The 24,907-nt window shown below is 39.0% G+C and overlaps 1 protein-coding gene across 2 annotated transcripts in view; it reads right to left on the bottom strand.

Moving 5' to 3' along the window:
- The window catches only part of mgll (monoglyceride lipase), a 50,042-nt gene that overhangs the window by 22,229 nt on the left and 2,906 nt on the right, over positions 1–24,907 (bottom strand). For both annotated transcript variants that reach the window (XM_085443654.1, XM_085443653.1), the window contains 2 exons: positions 13,850–13,956; positions 5,819–5,955 (listed from right to left, as the gene is read on the bottom strand). In XM_085443654.1, coding sequence (XP_085299780.1) covers positions 5,819–5,955; positions 13,850–13,956 — 244 coding nt within the window. The remainder of the gene's footprint in view (positions 1–5,818; positions 5,956–13,849; positions 13,957–24,907) is intronic.

Here is a 24,907-nt window from a genome sequence, read left to right on the forward strand (position 1 = left end):
ATTGATAATGTGTTCCATTCATTTCAATGGTCAAAAGTCATAACAAACATCAGCAGAAATAGCAGAATATTTTAAAGTTTAAACATAGTATTTCTGCTAAAACTTAGTATTTAAACTAAATAATATTTTTTTTCCTGCCAAATCATAGCATTTGTGCTGGAACACAGAATATTCTGCCAAATCCTACAATTTGTGCTAAAACATTATTTATGATTTAGTAGAAACACTGGGGACTTGGTAGAAATACTATGATTTACATGAAATACTTTGACTTAGCAGAAGTACTACAATCTAGGAAAAAAGTACTACAGCATAGCAGAAATTCTATCATTGAGCAGAATTACTAGGATTTAGAAGAAATACTAAGATTTGGCACAAACACTGATGTGGCTCAAGAACCTTTATTGTGCAGTTATACTATGATTTGGAAGAAATACTATGTTTTAGCACAAATACTATGATTTGGCTCAAATACTATGATTTGGAAGAAATACTATGTTTTAGCACAAATACTATGATTTGGCTCAAATACTATGATTTACCAGTAATACTATGTTTTGGAACAAATACTACACTTTGTCACACATACTATAATTGAGTACAAGTACTATAAGTTTACAGAAATACTATGATTTAGCAGAAATGCAGTGTTTTTGCAGAAACACTGTAATTTCGCTTAAATAGTATGAAATAGCAGTAATACTATGATTTGGCAGAAATACTACTTTTTAGCACAAATACTATTGTACAGAATGGTGTACGTCAGTTTAATGCTGGGTGGTGCTGCAATAGTAACTATCCTCGGTCAGAAGGAGAGGCTGACATCCAGGGATTAGATTACCACAGGTGGAGTTTATTGCGGTCAGATGGATGGTACAGGGAGGTATGGCATACAGTAGGAGGATGTGGAGAGGTGATATGGTGTGGTTTCTATGATTAAGAACAGGGTATGCATTACAACATGCATACAGATTAAAGATTAAGAAAACTGGCAACAAATTCCTCCACTACAAATCAGTCTGATACCACTTTTTACAGGGTTCCCGTTTACTAAGGCACTACCCAAAAGGCGCCACAAGAGGGCACTCCAACACAAGAGATGACCTATTTACACTGATGCACTTAGTAAACAGCCCCTACTTAGCCACTACATAATACAGTGATAATGCAGTATTCAAATTCAAACAAATACTATGATTTGGCACAAATACTATGACTGAGTAGTAATACTATAACATAACAGATTTCCTAAAAAAACTATGAAATTGCAGTAATTCTATGACTTGGCAGAGATACTACGTTTTAGCACAAATACTATAACAACGCAGAAATACTATGACTTAGTAGTAATACTATAACATAACAGTTCAATGTTCTTGCACAAATACCACAATATGGCAGAAATACTATGTTTTAGCACAAATACTGTGATTTGGTATAAATACTATGATTTGGCACACATACTATATTCCGCAGATACACTATAACATAACAGATATTCTAAAACTTAGTAGTAATACTATAACATAACAGAATTATTATTTGGGCACAAATACCACGATTTGGCAAAAATGCCATGATTCAGCACAAATATGATGACATGGCAAAAATACTATGATTGGGTACAAATACTATGATTTGGCACAAGTACTATGATTTAGTACAAATACTATGATTTGGCAGAAATACTCTGATTTAGCAGACGTACTATCTTTTGGTAGAAATTCCTGCTAAAAGGTAGTATTTCTGCGTTTTAGCAGAAATACTGTAATTTGGCATAAATACTATGATTTGGCATAAATACTATGCCTTAGTAGTAATACTATAACATAAGAGATATACTATGGTTTTGCAGACATACTATGTTTTTGCACAAATACCATGATTTGGCACAAATGCTGTGATTTAGCAGAAATACTATGATTGGGTTCAAATACTATGATTTGGCAATAATACTGCGTTTTAACAACAACTACTGAGATTTGATTGAAATACTATGATTTAGAAGAAATACTATGACTCCATACAAATACGATGCTTTGGCACAAATACTATGATTTGGCAGAAATACTATGACTTAGTAGTAATACTATAACATAACAGATTTCCTAAAAAAAACTATGAAATTGCAGTAATTCTATGACTTGGCAGAGATACTACGTTTTAGCACAAATACTATAACAACGCAGAAATACTATGACTTAGTAGTAATACTATAACATAACAGTTCAATGTTCTTGCACAAATACCACAATATGGCAGAAATACTATGTTTTAGCACAAATACTGTGATTTGGTATAAATACTATGATTTGGCACACATACTATATTTCGCAGATACACTATAACATAACAGATATTCTACGACTTAGTAGTAATACTATAACATAACAGAATTATTAATTGGGCACAAATACCACGATTTGGCAAAAATACTATGATTGGGTACAAATACTATGATTTGGCAATAATACTGCATTTTAACACAACTACTGAGATTTGATTGAAATACTATGATTTAGAAGAAATACTATTACTCCATACAAATACGATGCTTTGGGACAAATACTATGTTTTGGTTCCAATACTATGATGTGCAACAAATACTATGATTTGGCACAAGTACTATGATTTAGTACAAATACTATGATTTGGCAGAAATACTATGCCTTAGTAGTAATACTATAACATAAGAGATATACTATGGTTTTGCAGACATACTATGTTTTTGCACAAATACCATGATTTGGAACAAATGCTATGATTTAGCAGAAATACTAAGATTGGGTACAAATACTATGATTTGGCAATAATACTGCGTTTTAACAACAACTACTGAGATTTGATTGAAATACTATGACTCCATACAAATACGATGCTTTGGCACAAATACTATGATTTGGCACAAATACTATGACTTAATAGTAATACTATAACATAACAGATTTCCTAAAAAAAACTATGAAATTGCAGTAATTCTATGACTTGGCAGAGATACTACGTTTTAGCACAAATACTATAACAACGCAGAAATACTATGACTTAGTAGTAATACTATAACATAACAGTTCAATGTTCTTGCACAAATACCACAATATGGCAGAAATACTATGTTTTAGCACAGATACTGTAATTTGGTATAAATACTATGATTTGGCACACATACTATATTTCGCAGATACACTATAACATAACAGATATTCTACGACTTAGTAGTAATACTATAACATAACAGAATTATTAATTGGGCACAAATACCACGATTTGGCAAAAATACTATGATTGGGTACAAATACTATGATTTGGCAATAATACTGCATTTTAACAAAACTACTGAGATTTAATTGAAATACTATGATTTAGAAGGAATACTATGACTCCATACAAATACAATGCTTTGGAACAAATACTATGATTTGGCACAAGTACTATCATTCAGTACAAATACTATGATTGGGCAGAAGTACTATGTTTCAGTACAAATACTATGATTTGGCAGGAATACTCTGATTTAGCAGAAATACTATGTTTTAACATAAATACTGTCTTTTGGCAGAAATTCCTGCTAAAAAGGACTATTTCTGCTTTTTAGCAGAAATACTGTAATTTGGCATAAATACTATAATTTGGGATAAATACTATGATTTGGCACATATAATATATTCAGCACATATATTATAAAATAACAGAAATATTATGATTTGGCCTCAAAACCATGATTTTGCACAAATACCATGATTCTGCAAAAATACTATGATTTAGCAAAAATACTATGATTTAGCAGAAGTACTGAGATGTAGCAGAAGTACTTTGTTTTAGCAGAAATCCAGCGGTGATTTTGAACAAACTCTCCATTGAGTTTATATGGAGAGTTTTCTGACTTTGTGTTACTCTGAGGAGATTTGCAAAATATCTATGAGTCCCACAACAATGATAGGGACATTTTCTGAAAGCCAGCAAAAATACCTACGTTTTGATGTATAATTTGTGGGGCTTGAGTGGAAATTGAGCGAGTAGCAAGAAGTTGTTTGGACATGAAGAGAAAATTCAAACAGTTTCACTGTCCCCTCTGAGTTAATTGCATAGCAACCATAGCAACGCATGTATTTTCTGAAAAATCAAAATTTTGCAACTGAAAACTCAAAGAGGGATAAGATTAAAACGGTAGAAGATCTGAAAAAGCTGAATCATACAGGAATAGCCAAATCATTTGAGAACATTTTAAAGTTTGAATGGAGTTTCTAGGTGAAAGTATGAGGCAGTAGTTAAGTTTCAAAGACAAGAAAGTTTTAGCAGAATTGTGGAAGTTTCCCATTCATTTCAATGGGACAAATTAAAGGAAAAAAGTGTAATATTTTAAAAAGTATAATAGTAATAAACACCAAAAGTCATAGTCGGCATTAGCAGAAAGAGCAGAACAGTTTAGAGTTTGAACGGTGAAAATAGCACAAAAATTGTGGAAGTAGATCCACGGCGAAAAGTGTACGGAAACACCCGGAATAATAAAGAATAAAGAGAAACAGGAACTCAATAGTGTGGATGCCCATTGAGGGCATCCACATAATTAGCACTAGCCCGGATATTCAAGCCTAGCTGGATAAGCTTTGAGGAAAACAAGTGGTCTACGCTTAATTGGTTCAGTTAAATGAACAACTAATACTGCATTTCACTGAATTTTCTTGTAGCAAAGAGTCTTTTGACCACTCAGAGTAGAAAAGTACAATATAAGAACAAGTCAAGGAGTAATATGTTTAGCTTCGAGAATGACAAGCAGCTAGCATAACGGTCTGTTAAGTTTAAGATAGGGTTTTGAAAGTTAGTTGGCTGTATTTAAAATGGGAAAAAAACCCCAAAACGAATAATTCTGAAGGACTGCAAGTAAAATACAGCAGCCAGTAGCTCATTACTTAGCACCAGCTCCTTGCTTGTACAGCAGCTAGCTTTAGCTTCTATTCAGATGTAATGTAGATGATACTGGAATCCGTAATGCTTTCATTTTGCTAGGTAAATCTGTTTCATTAGTGGATAATAACAAATAAGCTAGTCAATGATGAGGCAGGTCAATAGAAGATTTCTACGCAAACTGACGAAAGTGAACACTCTCTGTCTGTGTCTGTCATGCAGCCACATTTGCCCTTGAGCAGGTCACTGAACCTGCGACTGCCCTGTTGGAGGTTTTCCGTAGCAGCTGCAGGCTCTCGGGAATCTGTGGCACTGTGTGAAAGGTAAACTGGGGTTTACCAAGAACAGCGAACTTCGCAAGCCTTCCCTGAACTGTTGGTCTGTTATACTTTAGATGATAGGTAAAGTTTGACCATTAAACAGAAAAACTGTAAGCGGTTCTCCTAGCAAGTCAATTAATAATTAAAGGTAGCAAGTTACTAAGTATTTTACTTAGTATATTACTTAATCACTGCTACTTAAAAAATGCCTGATTCTGCTGATATTCAACAACCAGTTTATCTAGACTTGCATGTCCAGAGCAGCAGTAAACCATCCAACTAGACGAGGAACACTTTCCCCATTTACGTGTCAAAATGTCACAGGAAGCCTCATCAAATATGTGCTTGAGTGGGACTTGTACATTGGTTTTCGCCAGCTCTCTCGCTCTATTTGTGTCAAGCATACTGTATGAGGATCTCAGGCACATTATGCAATTTAACACCAAACAAAACAGGAAAACCAACCTGATCAAAAGACAACACTGCTCCCAGGACACAGAACAAGACAAAAGCCAAGGACATCATTGTGCAAACAATTCCAAAGACATGCATGGTTTATTCCAGGAACTGACACACATTCATGGAAAGTGTCTTACCATGGAGTGGCCTACAATAAATACAGGTAGGTCAGGGTGGCGAGACTTCATCAGGTCAATGTGCTGAAGGGAGTCTCTGATATAAATCTGAAAGTCCTTAATGTTCATCCTGTCACCTTCGCTCTGGCCATGGCCAACTGTGGAAGAAAGAATCAGGAAAGTTTAACACATTATTTAAGACCTTCAAAAACAAGAAAACTTCAAATTTTTTTATGAAAAGAGGGCAAAGTAGCATGATACAAGGGTAATTATAAGCCTAGAGTTATAGCTTATAGCAGTTCAACAAGTTGAATTAAACACAAAACTGTTGAAAGGGTAACTGCATGAGAATAAAAGGCAAATCACAGGCATACTATAAAAATATGTTTTACATTTATTCCTTAAACTTTTTAAGGACTGACTGCATCCACATACAATTCAACTCAAGGGGAAGCCTTCTGCTTTGGTGATGAGAGACGTAAAGAAAAATAAAGGAAATGATGGAAAGGGAAACAGAAAAAACAGGGAGAGTAAGAATAAAATGGACTAGTAGAGGAAAAGTATGGGGGAAGAGTTGAAGTGAAAAAAATGATGGTTTAAGACAAAAGAGGAGGGAAAAGGGGGCAAACAAGAAGATGAAAGCAAGAAAAGACGAAAACAGAGATGATAGAAGCGAGCTTGACAGATGGAGAGGAGGGAAAATATCTGAATATGTATGTGCACATCCATATATTATATATATGTGCTGTCCTCAGGCTTTCCGCACCAATAACTGAGAGGTGAGGCTGGCTGCCATGGTAACCACCAACCCAATAACACTAGCTAATAAACATTCACATGTGCATCTCACACCTTCTCTCGTTGGCTCTGTAATGTTGAAAGTGTGTCAGTGTTTAGAAATGCATGCTTCCTATAAAACACTCCAAAAAAGATGGGACGCATTCAAAAAATGTATGCTTATTTTGAATTTCAAGATGTTTTCAAGTAAACATGTGGAAGGGTTTACCACTTTTAAGAAGTTTGTGATGTTTCTTTTTTTTCTTTTTTTCTTTCTTTTTTGTTGTTGTAAAATTGCAGAGCATTGGTGGATGGTTATGTAGATAATGGTTTCATTATCTACATAACCACTACATGACATGGGATTAGAAGAATTCAGAGAAGTCTCTAAGCAAGAAAAGGGCTATGAAACTAGAACTCAGTGGCTACATATAAGCATCCATTATGGTATGAGAAGAGTAGTTTTTTTACATGGCCTGGCTAACCATAAATGCTGAACAGTATGTGAACATTCTGCCATCATTCCTCTCTAGGGCCCATACGACCATCCCAGGTAGGCAGGGCAATCCCCAGCAAGTTGGAACACAAGTGTCTACAGGCACTGTCCCAAACTTCCATGTCCTATTTCAGAGGTGTGTCATCTAAGACAGTCCCACAGCATCAAGAGCTTCTCATCTACTCCAGTCCCTGATCCTCTACGTGTCATGGTCCTGGGCCATGTGGGCCCAGTATTCTCAGTTCCTTGTATTTTTGTATTTCATTCCTTATTTAGGTCATGTTTCCTGAGTTGTCCTGTTATGTTGTTCCTTATTTGACTTCCCCTTGTGACTCTTATCCCCTGTGTGCCCCTCTATGTATCTGTGAGCCCTCATCTCCCCTCGTGTTTCATTTCCATGTTTCCCCAGCCCACTATGCCCGTGCTCTCTCTCTCCTCCTGTTTGCACCTCTGTGTACTTCCTGTTTTACTTTGACAGTCTCCCGTCAGTGTTGTTTACTCCTGCCATGTCTTGTTATGTTTATCTGTGTCAGCTGTGTTCCCATGTGTGGCCACTTCCCCTGATCATCCCTCTTGTGTATTTAGTCTCTGTGTTTCATGTAGTCTGTGTCGCGTCGTCTGTGTTTCCACCCTCTATGTTTCCATGCCCGGTCTATTGCATTCTTAGTCATAGCTTTACCTTAGTTATTCCCAGTTTAGGTTTCTGTTTAGCCACGCTATCCCTGCTGTATTTGTATACCTTGTCATCAGCCACAATAAAAGGCTCGCTTTTGTTTAAAGTTCACTCCCGTCTGCTCACCTGTGTTCGCACCTGGGTCCACCATACACACCACCGCACGGTCTGTCACAGCGGACCGTGACAGTACGAAAGGCATATAAGTTGGATTCTAGAGCGCCACTGCCCGACAATGTCTTCATTTCAGGTCAGCAGCTCCACCCTACTGAGTAGTTGGACAGTTTACCAGATTCCGCTTTGGCTGACTGAAAATCATATTCAATCTCCTCCTTAGCACAAGCCACGCATGGCTTGAGTTGCAGGTACCTTCCAACCTTCTACGAATTCCAACCAACCAAGGTCGACAGGACTCTTTCTTTCAGCTTGATGGCTGGGGTCCAGCATCTCATTCGGAAATGGCCACCACTGCAGGCACATGCCCCCTCACAGCTGTAGCTCATCTGAGGTGTGGATCTATTCAGGCTCAATGTCCACAGTCTCCCTCAGGATGCTGTTGAATCTCTGCTGATGGTGGGAGTTGAAGATCTCTGGGGTAGGGGCCTCTGCTATGTGCTCGCAGCACATCCTCAAACTAAACGTTTTGGCACGCCAGGCTTACCCAGCATCCTTCTGCACCACAAGATCCAACTCACCACCAGGTGGTGGTCACCTGACAGCTCAGCTGCTCTCTTATCATGAATGTCAAAACACATACAATATATCCGAGCTCTGAAATACAGAAAACATCTTTTCCAGGAAAGGGTTTGTTTATTTATTTAGTAAGACAATGCCAAACCACATCACCACAGCATGGGTTCATAGTACAAAAAAAAAAAGAAAAATCTAGGTGCTAAAGTGGCCTGCAAGAAGTCCAAACATGTCACCCAATTTTTCTAAAAAGAATAATATTTCCTTTTTTTTTAACATCTGATAGTTTGTCTTTTTGTCCTTTTGTTTTTCATCATTCCAGCTTCTTTGGAAAAGGGGTTGTACAAGAGCACGTCTTCACCCTCAGTGCTTTCCTGTCCATCAATAGCATCAAAAGCAATCATCACTGTGTGCAAATCAATGTCCAATCACAGCTTCAGTGATGGAGTGGTGCAAACTTGAGATCAATGCACAGTAAACCACCACCGCTCTATTCTTTCAATGGCTTCTCACCCCATTAAATCCATATCTTCTGTTAGTACAGGTAATAACAGGTATTCCTGGAAAACACACATATCCCCGCACACACCTAACCTTTTAGACAACTGATGGTTATGATAAGGCCATGAGAACATTCCAGGACTCAGATCCAACAAACCGTTTCATTACAAAAGCTGCAACAGGTAAAAAGAAAACAACCAACCCCCACCACCAAAAAAGTCCTATTTCCTCATCCTTTTTGCTTTGAACAAATGTGCATGTTACATACAAAGATTTTAGAAACAGTTATGAATCAGAGGAGAGTGAAAATAATGAATGTCAGCACGGCATTTACAGAATAATTATGAACGGTACCTAAATAGATTCAGAACTTCAGAACCTTTGTCGAGCTCAGGGAATCTGGGAATTTCTTTCCCTTGTTTACCAAAGTATAGACAAATGGAAAACTGCTTTGCTTCAATGACTTTTTGTTTTCCTGTGGAGGGATCCACCTCTGGTGTGTCACTGCTCTTTTTACCCACATCTCTGCAAATTTCCAGACAGGGAAGGAGACAAACCCTCACACATTTACTGAGAAACACAGCAGGCTTTTGGACTCTCTGTGGCCATAACCAGTCAATAAGTATCTGAAAATGCCTTGTTGCCTCAGTAATATGGTTTACAGCATCGTGGACTTTAAGTTCTAACCTGTGATACTTGCAGTGAATGAGTCAGGTTACGACTGAGCTTTTCATGTAGGAGAGAGAGAGAGGTCCTTTTTATTAGCCCATCATAGTATCTGCATTTGCATTATGAGATGCAAAGTCAAAAAGCCGTGAAGAGCATTTCTTCAGAGATACCCCTTACATAAACGATTTCCAGTAAGCGTTACAGCCCCCAGAGCATGGCAGATCAACAGATCTCACGCTCTCAGAGATCTAAGATCCAGATCAGGAAGGTGGTTAAAATCGACACTCACTAGTAATAAAGCATATAAAGATAATAAGAACTACAAAGGTTATTATTAATATTTGCTAGCTAGCTGGTTTTTGAAGTTTGCATTTTGCTTTTGCATTCTGTAAATCAGTAACTTTCAAAGAAACAACAGCCATCTGCAGCTTGATCTGTGAATATTGTTAACTGGTAAAAAAAATAGATGCAGCCTGTTCTAGATAGAAAAAAGAAAAAAAAACACCAGTCAATGCAGGGTGTGAATGAATGAAAACCTTACCGGCCCACAATTAGAAAGAAAACACAAGAGACAGAAAAAAGGAGAAAGAGTGAAACATCTCATCTGCGAACTCTATCAAGAGCTGCCCAAGGCGCTGTGTGTGTGTGTAAATGTGGAAGAAATAGATGAAAAACTGGAGTCTACAGGGACTTGTTCCAGTTCAGTATTTTCCATTTAACAGTGTGACATTTTACTGCGAGGCATTGAACAAACTGCTCCTCTGCGAGCAGCCTCAGCCGTCCTTATCATTCACTGCAGTTTATTATCTGTCAGCTCTTTATTAGGATCTTCACCTCTGTAAATATTTTCACATTTCTGCCACTGAGACTTTTTTGTCATCTCATTCTCACTCTTTTTATGTTATTATGGAGTTTTATTGAGTGCACAGACTAATGTTCAACGGCAACTGCTGCACAGTCACATGGATTTAAACGTCCCTGCTGTATTTAGCCCACGAGCACATCGTTCCTTGTTGATGGAGGCATCGGGACAGACATTTCCCTTTATCTAATTACTACTGACTAACAAGCCATTACCTAATTACTATCGACTAAAAAGCTAACACTCTGTGTCCTTCTCTTTCTACCCAAAGCTTTCATTTGAAAGAATTTTACATTTTCTTTTTTAAGTGAACACATTGAACATGTAGTGACTAGATTATGCTTTATAAACTATATCAAGTGCTTTTAAGGTGAAGTCAGTTCCATTTGAGAACTGCTCCCAGATTGTCAAATCCATCTGAATTGCATTCCTCTGAGCTTGGTTATTGGTTGCTGGCATGGATTTCTGATGGCTTTGCATAAAACAACTTTGCAAAGGTGGAAAGTAACGAATTACATTTACATGCGTTACTGTAATTGAGTAGTTTTTTTTTTTGTTTATTTGTACTTTTTAAAGTCATTTTTCAAGTCGGTAATTTTACTTTTACTTAAGTATATTTTTTAAAAAGTATTGTACTTCGCTACATTTTCAATCACACCCATTACTGAGTAAATTAAAAGAACAAACAACCCCCCCCCCCCCCAACATTGCGCTTCGGAAATACTGCAGGGAATGATGGGTAGTAGAACAAATTGGCGTTGGGTCACGATAAAGATGGAGTCTGACATCGGTGGTACGGATCCAGCAAAAAAAGAAACCCCGTCGAATTCTGCTGACCCTGAACTCGAAGAAACCGATGTGAGGGACCATTTCGGCTTCAAGTGCAAGAAAGGCAACAGCTTTATTATAGAATAGAATAGAATAATCCTTTAATTGTCCCACAAGGGGAAATTTGGTTGTAACAGCAGCCAGAAAGACACATATGCAAACAAATATTATGCAGTGTACGCTGTGTTTGCCCAGAGAGACCGAGTTAGCAGCTTTTAAAAATTCCACATCAAACCTGCACAAGCATGTAGAGGTAAGTTAAATTAAACTTGTACATTTATTTTAGCAAAAAGGCTGTGCTCAAGTTAATCACATTAAGTTAAGACATAAGCTGTTATTGGGTTATTTTTTTCTCCTTCTCTTTCCTCATGTTGTGCATTTTCCATTGTTATACCTCTCTGACCTGCCTTCCCCATGTGATGTTTGTGTAATGTACGTATGGTCAGAAGGGTAAGATGGTGCTGGCAAAGGTCGGCAGCCTTAATCCAATTTCCTTCGGGGTCAACCTTCAGGATCAATAAAGTTTTATTGAATTGAATTGAACTGAATTGCTCCTCAAAATGAACAGAGCAAGGCCAAGTTTAAAAAATTAAAACACATTTTTATAGCAGCTGCCATACAGCTCAATTCAGTACTTGTTCTCTTATTTGACAGTTTAGAACACATTCTCATGTAAAAGAATTATATGGTTTTGACAGTTGGTTGGTTTGGTGACCATTATCCATTTTGATGTATAGACTTGCAGTTTAACTGCCACTGCACTTTAATTTGTAAAGATTTTCTTTTAATTAAATAACAACTACTTTGAGATTTATCCCATTGTCTTTTTTGCACTACTCAGAAGAGCCTGTCCTCCTGCTGACAAAAAAGTAACTATGTAACTTTTACTCTGAGTACATTTTAAATGAGCTACTTTTTACTTTTACTTGAGTAAATTTTTAGACAGGTAATTTTACTTGTATTTGAGAAAAATTTCAGCAAAGTAATAGTACTTTTACTTGAGTAAAATATTTTAGTACTTTTTCCACCTCTGCAACTATGACTTCAAATATAAGTATCTACACTGGGAGCCCAAAGTGTACCTGGGTTCATTCCTTTTTTTTTTTTCTTTTGTTTTTGAGGAAATACAACCAAGGTGGGGCAGCACGGTGGCACGGTGGTTAGCACTGTTGCCGCACAGCAAGAAGGTCCTGAGTTCAATTCCAACACCAGGCTGGGGTCTTTCTGTGTGGAGTTTGCATGTTCTCCCCGTGTTTGCGTGGGTTACCTCCGGGTACTCTGGCTTCCTCCCACCGTCCAAAGACATGCAGCTTGTGGGGATTGCCACTAGGTGTGAATGTGCAAGTGAATGTGAGTGCGAATGGTTGTCTGTCCCTGTGTGTTGGCCCTGCGACAGACTGGCGACCTGTCCAGGGTGTACCCCGCCTCTCGCCCTATGACAGCTGGGATAGGCTCCAGTGCCCCCCGCGACCCTGAAAAGGATAAGCGGAAGCGAATGGATGGATGGACAACCAAGGTGGTCACTGTAGTCTGTCAACTGATCGTTTCAAACAAGGGTGGAAATGTGCCGTAAATGTTCAAAGGTGTTGATCAGGGAAATCCCAAAAGCTTTCACTTCCCCCGACCAAGTCACTACGTGAGTGATTCCTGAAGTTCTTTTTATGACTTCTGCTCCTAAGTATATGTGGCGATGTCTCAGTCTATAGCAAAGATTTACTGACCTCAGTAAACCCAAACCCACAGTGTATCTACACAATTACAGGCGTCTTTCTCAAAGGCACAACATTTAGTTGCATAATGTTTAACAGGTAAATTTCAAAATATTGGTGGTTAATTTAAAGCACCACCATAGCCAGTTTCTGTGTGTCATTTCACAGTCCACATATTACTCAAAAAGTTCACAGTTTAGTACCATGATGAGCCAGTTTTTAAACTTTGATGAATCCACTCAATCAGCCTTTTCAGCTGATGAACAATTATGGAAAGTCTTCATGATTTTTGATTGAATAGAATGCGTTAAAGTACCAAATACATCTTTTCACTCCATTAACAACGGCCCTTCTGTGGATGTCAACATGGGAATTTGAAGCCTGTGCAGTTCTATCTATCGCAAGAGTTTCATAGTTTCCTTAATGAAAAGATTTCGAGAGTGCTATTAAGGGTGATCTTTAACAGAGATGTTGTTTCATTAAACCGAAACCCAAAGCCTAAAGCATGCTGTGTCTTGTCTGATTCTTGTGTGGGCTCTTTTCTTTTGCCAAGAGGTCAGTTGGATGTTTCTAAACCACAAGTCACAAGTTTCATTATTACAGCCAGCCTTGAATGTGAAGTTTTCCTCGACATGGCATTAAAACAACAAAGCAGAGAGGCAGTGCCGTGGAACAACAGGGGAAAATGAAAACTAATTAATTCTCCCTGATAGCCTTAGTTCTCCTTAGTGATGGATTTTCTGTGCCAGTTGCTTTGCGTGCAAACTACCGATAAAAAATGAAGGCAGCCATATGTGTAAATGCATGGATGCAAAACAGCACTGTGATTTACGTGTTTGTCACTCACCGTGGTCGTGTGCAAATACCAGCAAGGAGAGTTCTTTCAGTCTCTGTGCCATCTCATCATATGGGCCACAATGTTCCCCAGCTCCATGGGCAATAAATACCAGAGCCCTGAGAGGAAAAAACACACAAAAAAATAGTTTAGCTCTTCACAAACACAGACCTTTATCCCGTTTTTTGTGCAGAACCGTACTTCCTAGATTTCCTGATAAACTCCTACACTGACCACTTAAAATGGGGTTAAAGTAGAATTGTTCGTGGATGGAAAAGCATCATCTAAATGTAATCTAAAAGAAACCTATTAACAGTAGGATTTAATTCACGCATCTGCCCACCACTTACTTGACTGGATGTGCATCAATGTATTTGCGTACGTGTGTCAAGGGGGGATTGTGAAGCCAGACATTGGGAAAAAATGGCAGATAAAGAATGGCAGATAAAGAATGGGCAGGCTGTGTTTTCAGAGATAACAGCTATCGTCCATCTGCCTGCATGCCTGCCTCAACCAATCCCTTCCTCTTCAACTCAAAACAGAATCAGAGGAGTCCAGTAAAACAAAGAGTGAACCATCACTGCTCATCCATTTTCATCTGTTTCTTTTCTTGCTGCTTATCCGTTTGGAGCAGGACACAAGTTGGAGCCTGTTCTAACTGACAATGAGCAAGAGATAAGGTACACACTGCACATGTCCATCACAAGGATAGCATAGAGACAAAAGATTCATTAGCTCTAGAAGTTACACAGTTGACAAGTATTTCTACTGCATCCCTGCACACTGTCAGTGATGTGTAACACATTTTCAGAATCTTACACCAACATACTGTTCTTCAAGCATGTAGAGACTTGCTTAACGCCTCCCTAAATATAACAAAGCATCATTTCTTCTTCTACACCCAAATAGACAATTTTATATTTCAAACATTAAAGGTATTTTGTGACATGAGGCTATTAGTTCCTGTGTACTCAGAAAGGGATATCTTTTGCTAATTAACAGTCTAGTCTTCTCCTGTCAGACAAGTTTCTTTTAAAAGGTTTTGCCTCTGCTATCGGTGCATATTAAGCAGCGGAGCGGCACCGAAATGCTCAAGCGTTTTTTTCCACTCTAAGCAGCAGCAGCAGCAGCAGCACTGAGAAGGCTGTGAAAGCTTCAATCAGCAGCAGACAATTAGCCCAAATGTATTCAGAGGGAGGGAAAAAAGGAACCAAGTGAAACAGGAGGAAAGGAACTGAAAGTCTGAGGCAAGCTGAGGGGTGGATGCAGAGGAGTATAATAGAAGAAGATGTTCATCAGGCTTCATTAGCAAATTTCACTAACAGCTCTTTTCCTTGTTTTTTTTTGGGGAGAGAGCCGTCGCTTCGGGCTACATGTTCCTCGGCTCGCAAAAAAAAGCATTTGTGTGAATGACCATCTTTGTATGAGAATAATATTGTGTAACACACATGCCAAGGGGCAGCAGGGGATTATTGGGGTTAGTCTAAGCTAACCGTAAAGACAACTGCATGGTGAACAATAGGATACACGCCCTCTTTGCTAATTTGCTGTCTTTGCTTTTCAAATGCCTCCTATGTCTGTGGGATCTTATCATTTTCTTCCTCTTTCTTCCAGTGTCCTCCGTCTTTCTCATCCTTCAGTAGGTTTTACTGTAGCTTAATGGCGCTTCATCTGTGTAGCTACTGTCTGATGGCAGCTAACAGTAAGAGATGTAAGGATTTAACTGAATCTTAACATGTGTTTCTATTCATTCAACAGCAGGAATCTCCAGAAGAATCATTTTCAGAAATATTCAGGCCGCAGTGATGTGTTGGGTCAGCCTTGCAAAGCAAGCAATTTCACTTTGCTAAATGTCTCCTAGGAAGAGGCAGGAGGAGTTCGCTTGAATCAATTACTTGCAAATAGTTCAGAAGACTGTGGTATTTTGACATTTGACTCTTTGTGAAATACAAACTTTACCTTTAACTGAGTGGACGAGTTCTCGCTACAGAAGAAGAACAATAGGAGTTTCAAAATATCAAATGTTAGTCACGTGCACTTTTGGATAACTGGATTAGACGATATCTGGAATTTACACTTTACACTCATACAACTACACGAACCATTCAAGCCATAGGTGCATATTGTATGTCTGAGAAGACACACATGCGATATACAACTTTGAATTGGAGTTTTCACAGGACTCTGTGCAGTCCTGTTGTACGGCCCAGATTGGGTCGAGCTTTAGCTTTCGGACAGATCGGCTCACATTAACTCTAGAATACGTTGGTAGGGAGGAGCTCATAGTCAATTCAGTGACTGCAAGGTGCCCACATGCTGTAGCTGCACAACAGGTCCAAATCATCCACCCTCCACCACCATGAGTTTTTTGCACACAAATGCTATGTTTAATTTTTTGCCAAAAATGGTGCTGTGCACTATGGCTAAACATCTCTACTTTGGTCTCGTCTGTCCACAGGAAAGAAGTCTGTTGCAGTTCTGTATGTTGAATCTGTATGTTGAATTAATGATGTTTAGAATTGGAAGTTTTTCTCTTGATGTCTTGAAAGCTGGAGCAGCTGCAAATGAACTCTAAGCTGTATCCTGGTGTGGCTCATTACACTTGCATGATGAATCTTTTGCATAATGAATTAGAGCTCACATTATTTCATACATGAAGCTGAAATACTTAAATCATACAAAAAAAAGAGACTTTTCTCACCCCTTCTCATTATTTCTTTTTATTCTGTCTTTTCTCTCATGGGAACCAGAGACCCACTTGTCTCTCACACAGTTTTAGCTGCTGGAACAGCATGGCTTATAACCAGCCTTATTAAAACACTCATGCCTCCCACTGGCTCTACTCAGAGCTACTCTAAACAACCACAGGCCTAAACAAAACCAAGGAGCTAATCCCCTTAACACAATGCTGATGGACTACAAGCAAGATTATAGAACCTACCAGCAGAGCTCAAATTCTCCAGTTCAAATGCAAAGTTAAATCATTTCTGGCATTTTGATGCTCGCAAACAGTAAAACAGAGGACACAAATAAGTCCTTGTACATTTTTCCACAGGAACTCTTGCCACAGGATTATTTATGCTGTCTGGCTCTAGGCATTTAAGCATGTCACAGAGCTTAATCTGAGAAAGCCTCACAGCGATGAAATGTCATTGGATTAAAAATAATGCACAATACAAGTACTATATGGGGTTTGCAGTTGGTGTCCTGTCAAGTTCTACATTTTTGTTTTTAACAGTGGTCTTTATAGAGAGCATGCCTTTTGCACAGCATGAGATTATTTTTAATGCAACAGGTGACTGGAAGAAATCTAGGAACCAAAGCACCTTGCACTGCTATACAAGTTCTTTAACTCTGCAACATGAAATGCAGTGGTAGAAGACACACAAAGACTGCATTGTAACAAGTCTGCTCGATTCAAAACATTTCAGACCTTCAGACTTTCGTATGAGTCAGTAACTTCCAAGGTGACAGGAAGATTTGATGCAATCCCAGCAAAACAAAGTGGATATGACAGAGAAGAACGATGTGACAGGCGGAAAATGACAAGGAGGTTTGGAGAGAGAGAAACTGTGACAAACTGCTATGGAAAGCTACGCTAGAAATGGTGGTGTTATTATAGAAGGTGTGCAAGGGTGTGCTTGACAGTAAAAAACACACACGCAAACAGACAAGAGAGCGACTGCTGTGTGATGGAAAGAAATGGAGGCAGACAGACTGCAGGCAGTCTCATCAGAAACCCAGTAAACATGGTTGAGACAGCAATGTTATCTTGAGGGTAAAAACTGGTGGCAGTATGATGGCAAAACACTGCAAAGTGCACGTACTAAGGACTGGGCCCCTGTCATGCTCATGGGCTCAAATATTTTTAATTTGGCTTTCTTCCACTGATCTTTATGTTTCTGTGGATTCTTTCTGACTCTCTTACTCCAGACGATGTTGAAGGCAGACTTATATCTCAGAGGCCAACGCTGCCGTTTTTCCACCAAGATTAAATATTGAGGAGAGACGGTCAGCCGACAGTTATTTAATGTCAAGATGTTTACCGGGAAAGTTTACACCAGTGAAATGAAAACTCAAACCAGAAAAAACAGCTAAATATTTACGGTCTTTAGATAAATAATACTCTTCTGCACCGTGAAACATTTCAAATAAAAAAACGATCAGTTCAACTAAAGAGCGCACATGCTGTTGAAATTCCAACAAATGGTATTAATTTAATGTCAAACAGCCCGTTGTTTGTGAAAGGTTTAAAAATGAAATGTCACAGTACATTTGCCAGCTGTCTACTTTCAAGCAGAAGGACATCAGCTCAGGCATGAGATGCACACGTAAAGCAGGGCTTCATATCAAAAGATAAATGAAGTGAACTGGTCTGCACAGTCAGCGTCCAGTGCAAAAACATCCTGAGAGGAATGACGTTACCATACATGAGTTATGGGCAGCGTGTGTAATAATGGCTTCACATTAACATGTTAACCTGTTCCTCTGTTTCATACAGTAAACAGGAATAAATGAACCACAATTGTTTCACCTTCCACTAATCATGTTACTTTTAAACTGAGTGAGCAGGGTTACAGTTTAGAGCCTGTGCATACAGGTGGATTAACCATTACTGAAACATAAAGAAATTATTTTGGTAATCACCAATACTAATTCAGGACAGCTGTAGCATAAACTTTGGTGGTCTAATAAATTTGATAAGCACTCTATATCAAAATAAAAAGCAGAAAGTTCAACTTTTAACACTAATCCACAATGTAAAAACACTGATTACTGTAATATTTTGTCATTGGCACAGAGAGTGTTAATGATGGATTCAATCCCCCTCAGCATGGAGGACACGAGTAACGCACACAAAAGCGTTTTTTCCTATTGCACAACTTTTCTCTTTAAAATAACCCCAAATGGTTGTGGCCCAGCCATAATTTGATTTTAGCCACATGCTTTGAATTGTTAACAAGCTGGAATATTCCTCTCCTGTCAGGTTTCTGGAGACTGAGAGAGTCAGTCAGTCCCTATTTTGGTATACCCACAGGCTCCTGTGGTGCTGCCTATAAATGTAAATAGCCATTACATTATCACACTCCCACCTCTTAAGCATTTACTGGAGCTTCACACCAAACATGCTGGACACCGTCTGAGCTGAAGAAATGTACTGAATCTGAATTGACCAAAAAACTGTACTTCCGATATTAAGACTTTTACATCTTCACATTTACACGCATACTTTGAGCTGTCACAAAATTCTCTTGTGCCAAGACTGAAGCACTTCCCCAGAGTTTTATGGGGCTTGACTGCTCATGAGGTGCACCATCTCTGACATCGTTTTAAAAGCAGAGCCACACAGCTACTGTGATAAACTGCACTGCGGCAGCTCGATTGTGATTCATTCTTATTTTGTCACTGTTCTGTCTGTATCCTTCTCCATTTTTTTGAAGTGTCTTGTTCAGATTTTTTATTTAGTAGAAATTATTTTCCCCAAGGAGCCCAAATACAGACATGCAGATAGACCAAGAACACTGGAAATCATTGGAACTAATGCATATGTCTGAAATATGAAGCTATTACGATTTTGAATAATTTGACATTTCAGTCATATTGCACAGGTATGCACTTACACCTGTTGCATATTTGTTCTTGTTTATAATTTAAACCAATGGTGATGTAATGCTATAGCACTTCATTTACTATCTTACTGCATTTTAATATGTTTTTTATCACTACTTGCTGTTACAATGCATCACTGTTATCATAAGTGTTACCAAATTACCTACCATAACCACCTGAAGTGGCTATTTATGCTTTCAATTGGAAAATCCATGGCTCAACTCATTTTAATGTAAAGGCTGCTGGAGGTGATAATTATGCAAAAATTATTACTTACTGTTTAGTAGATCACTTGGAGTCAGTTCTTTTTTTTCTCTCTTTTCTATATTAATTTACAGTAAATTATCCCAGCTGGCACCTGGAATCACCCATTTGGGAAATTTCACATGGTGCTCATATTTTATACTCAATTACTCAGCCTAATTTCCCCCCAAGCTCCAACACGAAAAGAAATACGATGCAGTGCATCTTTTGTCTTCATACTGTATCATGGATACAGTGGAAATGAGCAGCGAGGAAATTAAAGAGGCTGACCCCAGAAACATGAACACACAAAGAAGCTTGTTTAGAGTTTATCAGCAAAAAAGGCTGATAAGACCATGGCCTGTTTACACAACCTGTGCATACACCGATCAGGTATAACATTATAACCACTGACAGGTGAAGTGAATAGTCCTTACTATCTTTTTATCATGGCACCTGTTAGCGCATGGGCTATATTAGGGGACAGGTGAACATTTTGTCCTCAAAGTCAATGTGTTATAAACAAAAAATGGGCGAGAGTAAGGATTTAAGAGAGTTTGGCAAGAGACAAACTGTGATGGCTAGACGACCGGGTCAGAGCATCTCCACAACTACAGCTCTTGTGGGGTGTCAGTGTCAGTCTGCAGTGGTCAGTATCTATCAAAAGTGGTCCAAGGAAGGAACAGTGGTGAACCATCAACAGGGTGATAGGCAGCCAAGGCTGACTGATGCATGTGGGGAGCAAAGGCTAGCCCATGTGGACCGATCCAAAGCACGAGCCACTGTAGCTCAAATTACTGAAAATTTCACAGACCCGGCTCTGGAGGACTGGGGGTCCGTGAGCAGTTTTGACTGTTGTTGTTGTTGTTATTGTTGTTGTTATTATTATTATGATGATTATTATTATCGTTATTATTTGGTGATGTGTGTGTCTTTCTGCACAATGCTGTGTTAGTCTGTGTTCCACTCATTATATGTATAGGCAGGGTGTGGGTGTGTACATGTGTGGCTGGAGGATGGAGAACAGCCACATGCAGGCCTGACGGGTGTGGCCCTGCAGGAGGACTGGCCACACCTGAAGTTCCTGCCACACACCTGTTGGTGATCAGGGCTCGTCGGGGGAGCTACTTAGGAGAGTGTTGGAGCTCCCGCCAGGGTTGGTGTTGATGGCTGTTTCTGTGGTTTCCCCCCCAGGTGGAAGAGTGGACCAGAACAGCAGCATGCACAGGGTGTGCGAGAACACAACAGCGGGGAGCACGAGCGCACACACACGGGATTCAAGGGAGCAATGGGGAGTTATTGTGTTTACAGCCTTCACTGTAAATAAAGTGCACTGTTTGCATCGCAGAACCATGCGTTTTGGGTCCTCATTCCCCCATATCCCCACAGTCTGCCAGCCAGACCGTGACAGAAAAACTGTAGCTCAAATTGCTGGTTCTGATAGAAAGGTCATAATGTGATGCCTGATTGGTGTACGTGTGCTGTATTCTGTAAAAATACAGGTGTACAATGTATGTGTGTGTGGTATACTAGTGTCCATCCGAGTAGTGGAAGATCTGTCAATCATTGTTTATATCCAAGTAGTCCACCCGTCGACTTTTCACCTACTTCCTGCTTCTAGGGAAAGAACTTTCAGAAGCCTTTGACCTTTGGCCTTTCCTCTAATCCTAATGCAAATAACAAATACTGAAAAAAATAAAGAACTATATAATATGGCTTTATGTTGTATAATAAAAGATAAAGCCAGTTAACAGCTTGTGAACATAAAAATCTATTCTGTACATCTGCATTCTTCATGCATCATTAAATGAAATGGCAACAACAGAGTGAAGGTAACAGAGCCTTATTTAACTTAAGAATGAAAATGTCTTATTTAGTACAAGTTAAACGTGAAATAAGATATAAAAACAGAGGAGCACTGATATGGTTTATAACAGTAGTCAGTGTTAGTGTTTATGAAACTAGTTTCACTCTGGAAAATGTTGAACAACAGCAAAGCCACCCTAGAAGTTACCTAAATTTCGTATATGTCCATCAGTCAGAGCGTGTGGCTATTGCTCCAAGCAGGATTATCTTGTTAATTAAACAACAATAATCAATGATTTGTGGAAGCTTGATTCTGTACAAGCTCTACAAAGGTGCGTGGTGCTGGCTGCCTGGTAAACACCTGCATGGACATGCTTTGAGGAGCTGAAGTTTCCAGTGCATACATTTGCTTTCCAACCGTGTGCTCAGTTTCTGCTTCGTCACTAATCAAACATGACATGCAATAAACTACATGGCCCACACAGATATGAGTCATTAATTGCTGGCCTGCCACCATGGTTACAACACCTCTCTTCATAACTTTGGTGATGTTAACAGCCGTGGTGAAAGTAGCTGTGAGGTCACTTTGCCTTCATGAAATTCTCATTTTTATCATTGTCTGATTCACTGGCAAAAACAATGATAAATAAAATAATAAGCTGTAGTCCTAGATGATCACATAATGTCATTATCATTGCTACACTCTATTCATAACCACAGAAACCCTTCGCTGTTTTTAATAAACTGTCAAAAGGAAAACACCCTGTCTGGAGATTCCTTTGATCCTCAGAGTTTATCTCTACACGAGGTGCTACTGAGGCCGACGTGAAACTATTCTTATCACAAAAGTGAAAAAGATAAATACTCCTGCTGCTGCTTTCAGGAACAATCTATTAACCTATAACATATTCAGCTTCCCCTAGGTACTGTATATACCAGTTCAGATATAGTTCTACTTAGATTACAACTGTAAGCCCTTTCTAATAACACATGAACACATAATATTGTTAAAAAGTTTCTGGCTAAGCTGCACTTACAAAGACTTAGACTTCACAAATTGGACACACTGTGTCACTTTGTGTTAAATTACTAATCTGATTACTGCAGTGAGTGGGTAGCTGTGAGCCTGTGGATCCATCATCCAGACTACAGAAAAGTCATTGTGAAACATGTAAAAACAGGAGAGAATTTCTTAAGCGTAGGCCGTACGACAGACAAAAGACTGAGTGCCGCTTTGTCCTCGGCAGTTGTACCTTCACTGTCCAACTTTGATTTTACAACGTGAGATTTAGATCACACTAAGTTTTGGGAGACGCTGCTTTTAACTCTGAACTAACAGGGATAACGTTTGGATATCCTGAAGAACATATGGATATCTTGGTGGTCTATTCAGTTCACCAAATCACAAAAATAATCCCTGCAAGCTGCTTTATAGTTTCAAGGTAAAGACCCTAAAGTAATACAGAGAACAGTTAGACGACCACCTGTGATCATTTAAAACTAATAAACCTACCTCGTCTAACGTACGGGAGCTGCTGTCTCAAATAAAGAATTTTATAAGTCTGGGTTTCACTGAAGAGTTTAAGCATCCTGTAAACATTTTAATGCAGCTTCTGGGGTTTTATTCACTTTACATTGCTAATAAACTGCTGATTAGGAGGCTGTAAAACGTTGCCCACAAAACACCAAGAAAAATAACTGAATTCAGCTATATAACTACGCATTATTGTATCAGTCTTTAAGTAAGAGTTGGGCAATACACATTACATCATTAAACTGACTCTTGCATGTCTCCCTGTTACCATCCCTGCATGCAGTTTTAGCGTGCTCATTGGCTGGCCCTCCAGTGAGAAAGCTCTTATATAAGCCAGGCAAAGCTCTGCTCTAAAAGTGTTACAACACAGAGGACTCTGCAGCTATTTTAATTCTGCAATGATTCAGCTTTTAACTTCTCTTACATATGATTAGGAGGAGAAATCATCAGCTGAGATGATGAACCACTGGAATTAATTTTGTTATTTATGTATTTTTGACACTGGGGACATTGGGGACCACAAACAACAATCATACTGCGTATTTCCAAAAACTCTATTGACAAGGTGGCTCTGGTGGCTTGTCCACCAGTCAGAGAGTTGGCTGTTTTATAGCTCTACTTGTTAAATGTGATCTTGCGAGACACTAAACTCAAATAAACTCACCTAGCATGTGCAGCAGTATGAGCCAAGACCAGATACCACATTTACAAGCCTTACAATATTGTTGGGTGATTTTGGTGTTTTCATGTGACTACAGTGAGGCTTTAGCTTTAGCCGTACAAGCAGTAATTTTTGTCCCACTTGCACATTTATGTTTTAGTAAAAGCTATGATATAGAGCTATCTAGGCTTTGCTACTCACATACACAGCTATAAACACACAAAATATGTATGCGTGCAGGGTAAACATGCATACATTCACACATGCTGTGGTAAACTATAAGACGAAGATTATGGAGCAAATACACAATTTTACAGCAAGGGTGTAGACACAGTATGAGTTAATGAGTCGTTGCTCCCCTGAGACGTGTGGGTGAGCAGTAATAACTTGATTCCAGATGTTTGGTGGTACTTCCACATCTGTCTTTTTGTGCTCTCGTCCAGCATGTGACAGTGTGATTTGTAAACGAATGTGACCTCTGCGTTCTGTTTCATGCCACAGCCACATGTGCAGAGGCTGCAGACTTCAAAATGTTCGAAGTGTGTGAGTGATAGCGAAAGGGCCTGCAACAGCAGACTGCGGAAAGTTTCACTATCGAACCAGTCAGTGTGTTTTTTTAACAAACTCGACCCATTAATCAACCAGCTCTGTTGTCTGATGTCTCTTTGGCTAAGAGGCAGGAGTGCCATTTACACTCTTTCACACACCAGAATGCCGGATGAGTCAGGATTTGAGGCCTTTCGCACATGAACTATGATGCCGTTCACTGTTGCTGGGAAGGCGAAAGGAAACAACCTTAAAAACTCAAGCGTCTGCGATTACGGGGTGGACAAATGCCGATGCTGTAAAACCAGTAATTCCGCTGGTTTTGAAAAGGAGCTGTCTGGAGCGACACTCTCAGCTCATTCATCGGTTCTCTCATGTGTCTCTACGAGCAGCTGCAGCTCAGATGGAAGACATGCTTGGCTCCATATGAGGTTTCTTAAACAGAGATGATGTATGCAGTCTCTGTATGGTTTTACATTTGTGTCAAGGGCTTCTTCTTACAAAAAACACTTTTGATGTTGTCAAATGAAGCTTCTATGAGGAGAGATAACCGTGTGATATTTTAGCTTTGTTTAAAAAAGATCAGCTTTGCAGGCTTATATATAAATTCAAATCAACTGATCTTGGATCTGCTTTTTTGTGTGTGTTAATGAAGGTCACCATGGCCCAG

This window comes from Copadichromis virginalis, linkage group LG20 (genome assembly GCF_057382275.1).
Source record: "Copadichromis virginalis isolate Kocher_CV1m ecotype Utaka linkage group LG20, C_Virginalis_male_GT1.1, whole genome shotgun sequence".
Classification (NCBI taxonomy): Eukaryota; Metazoa; Chordata; class Actinopteri; order Cichliformes; family Cichlidae; genus Copadichromis; species Copadichromis virginalis.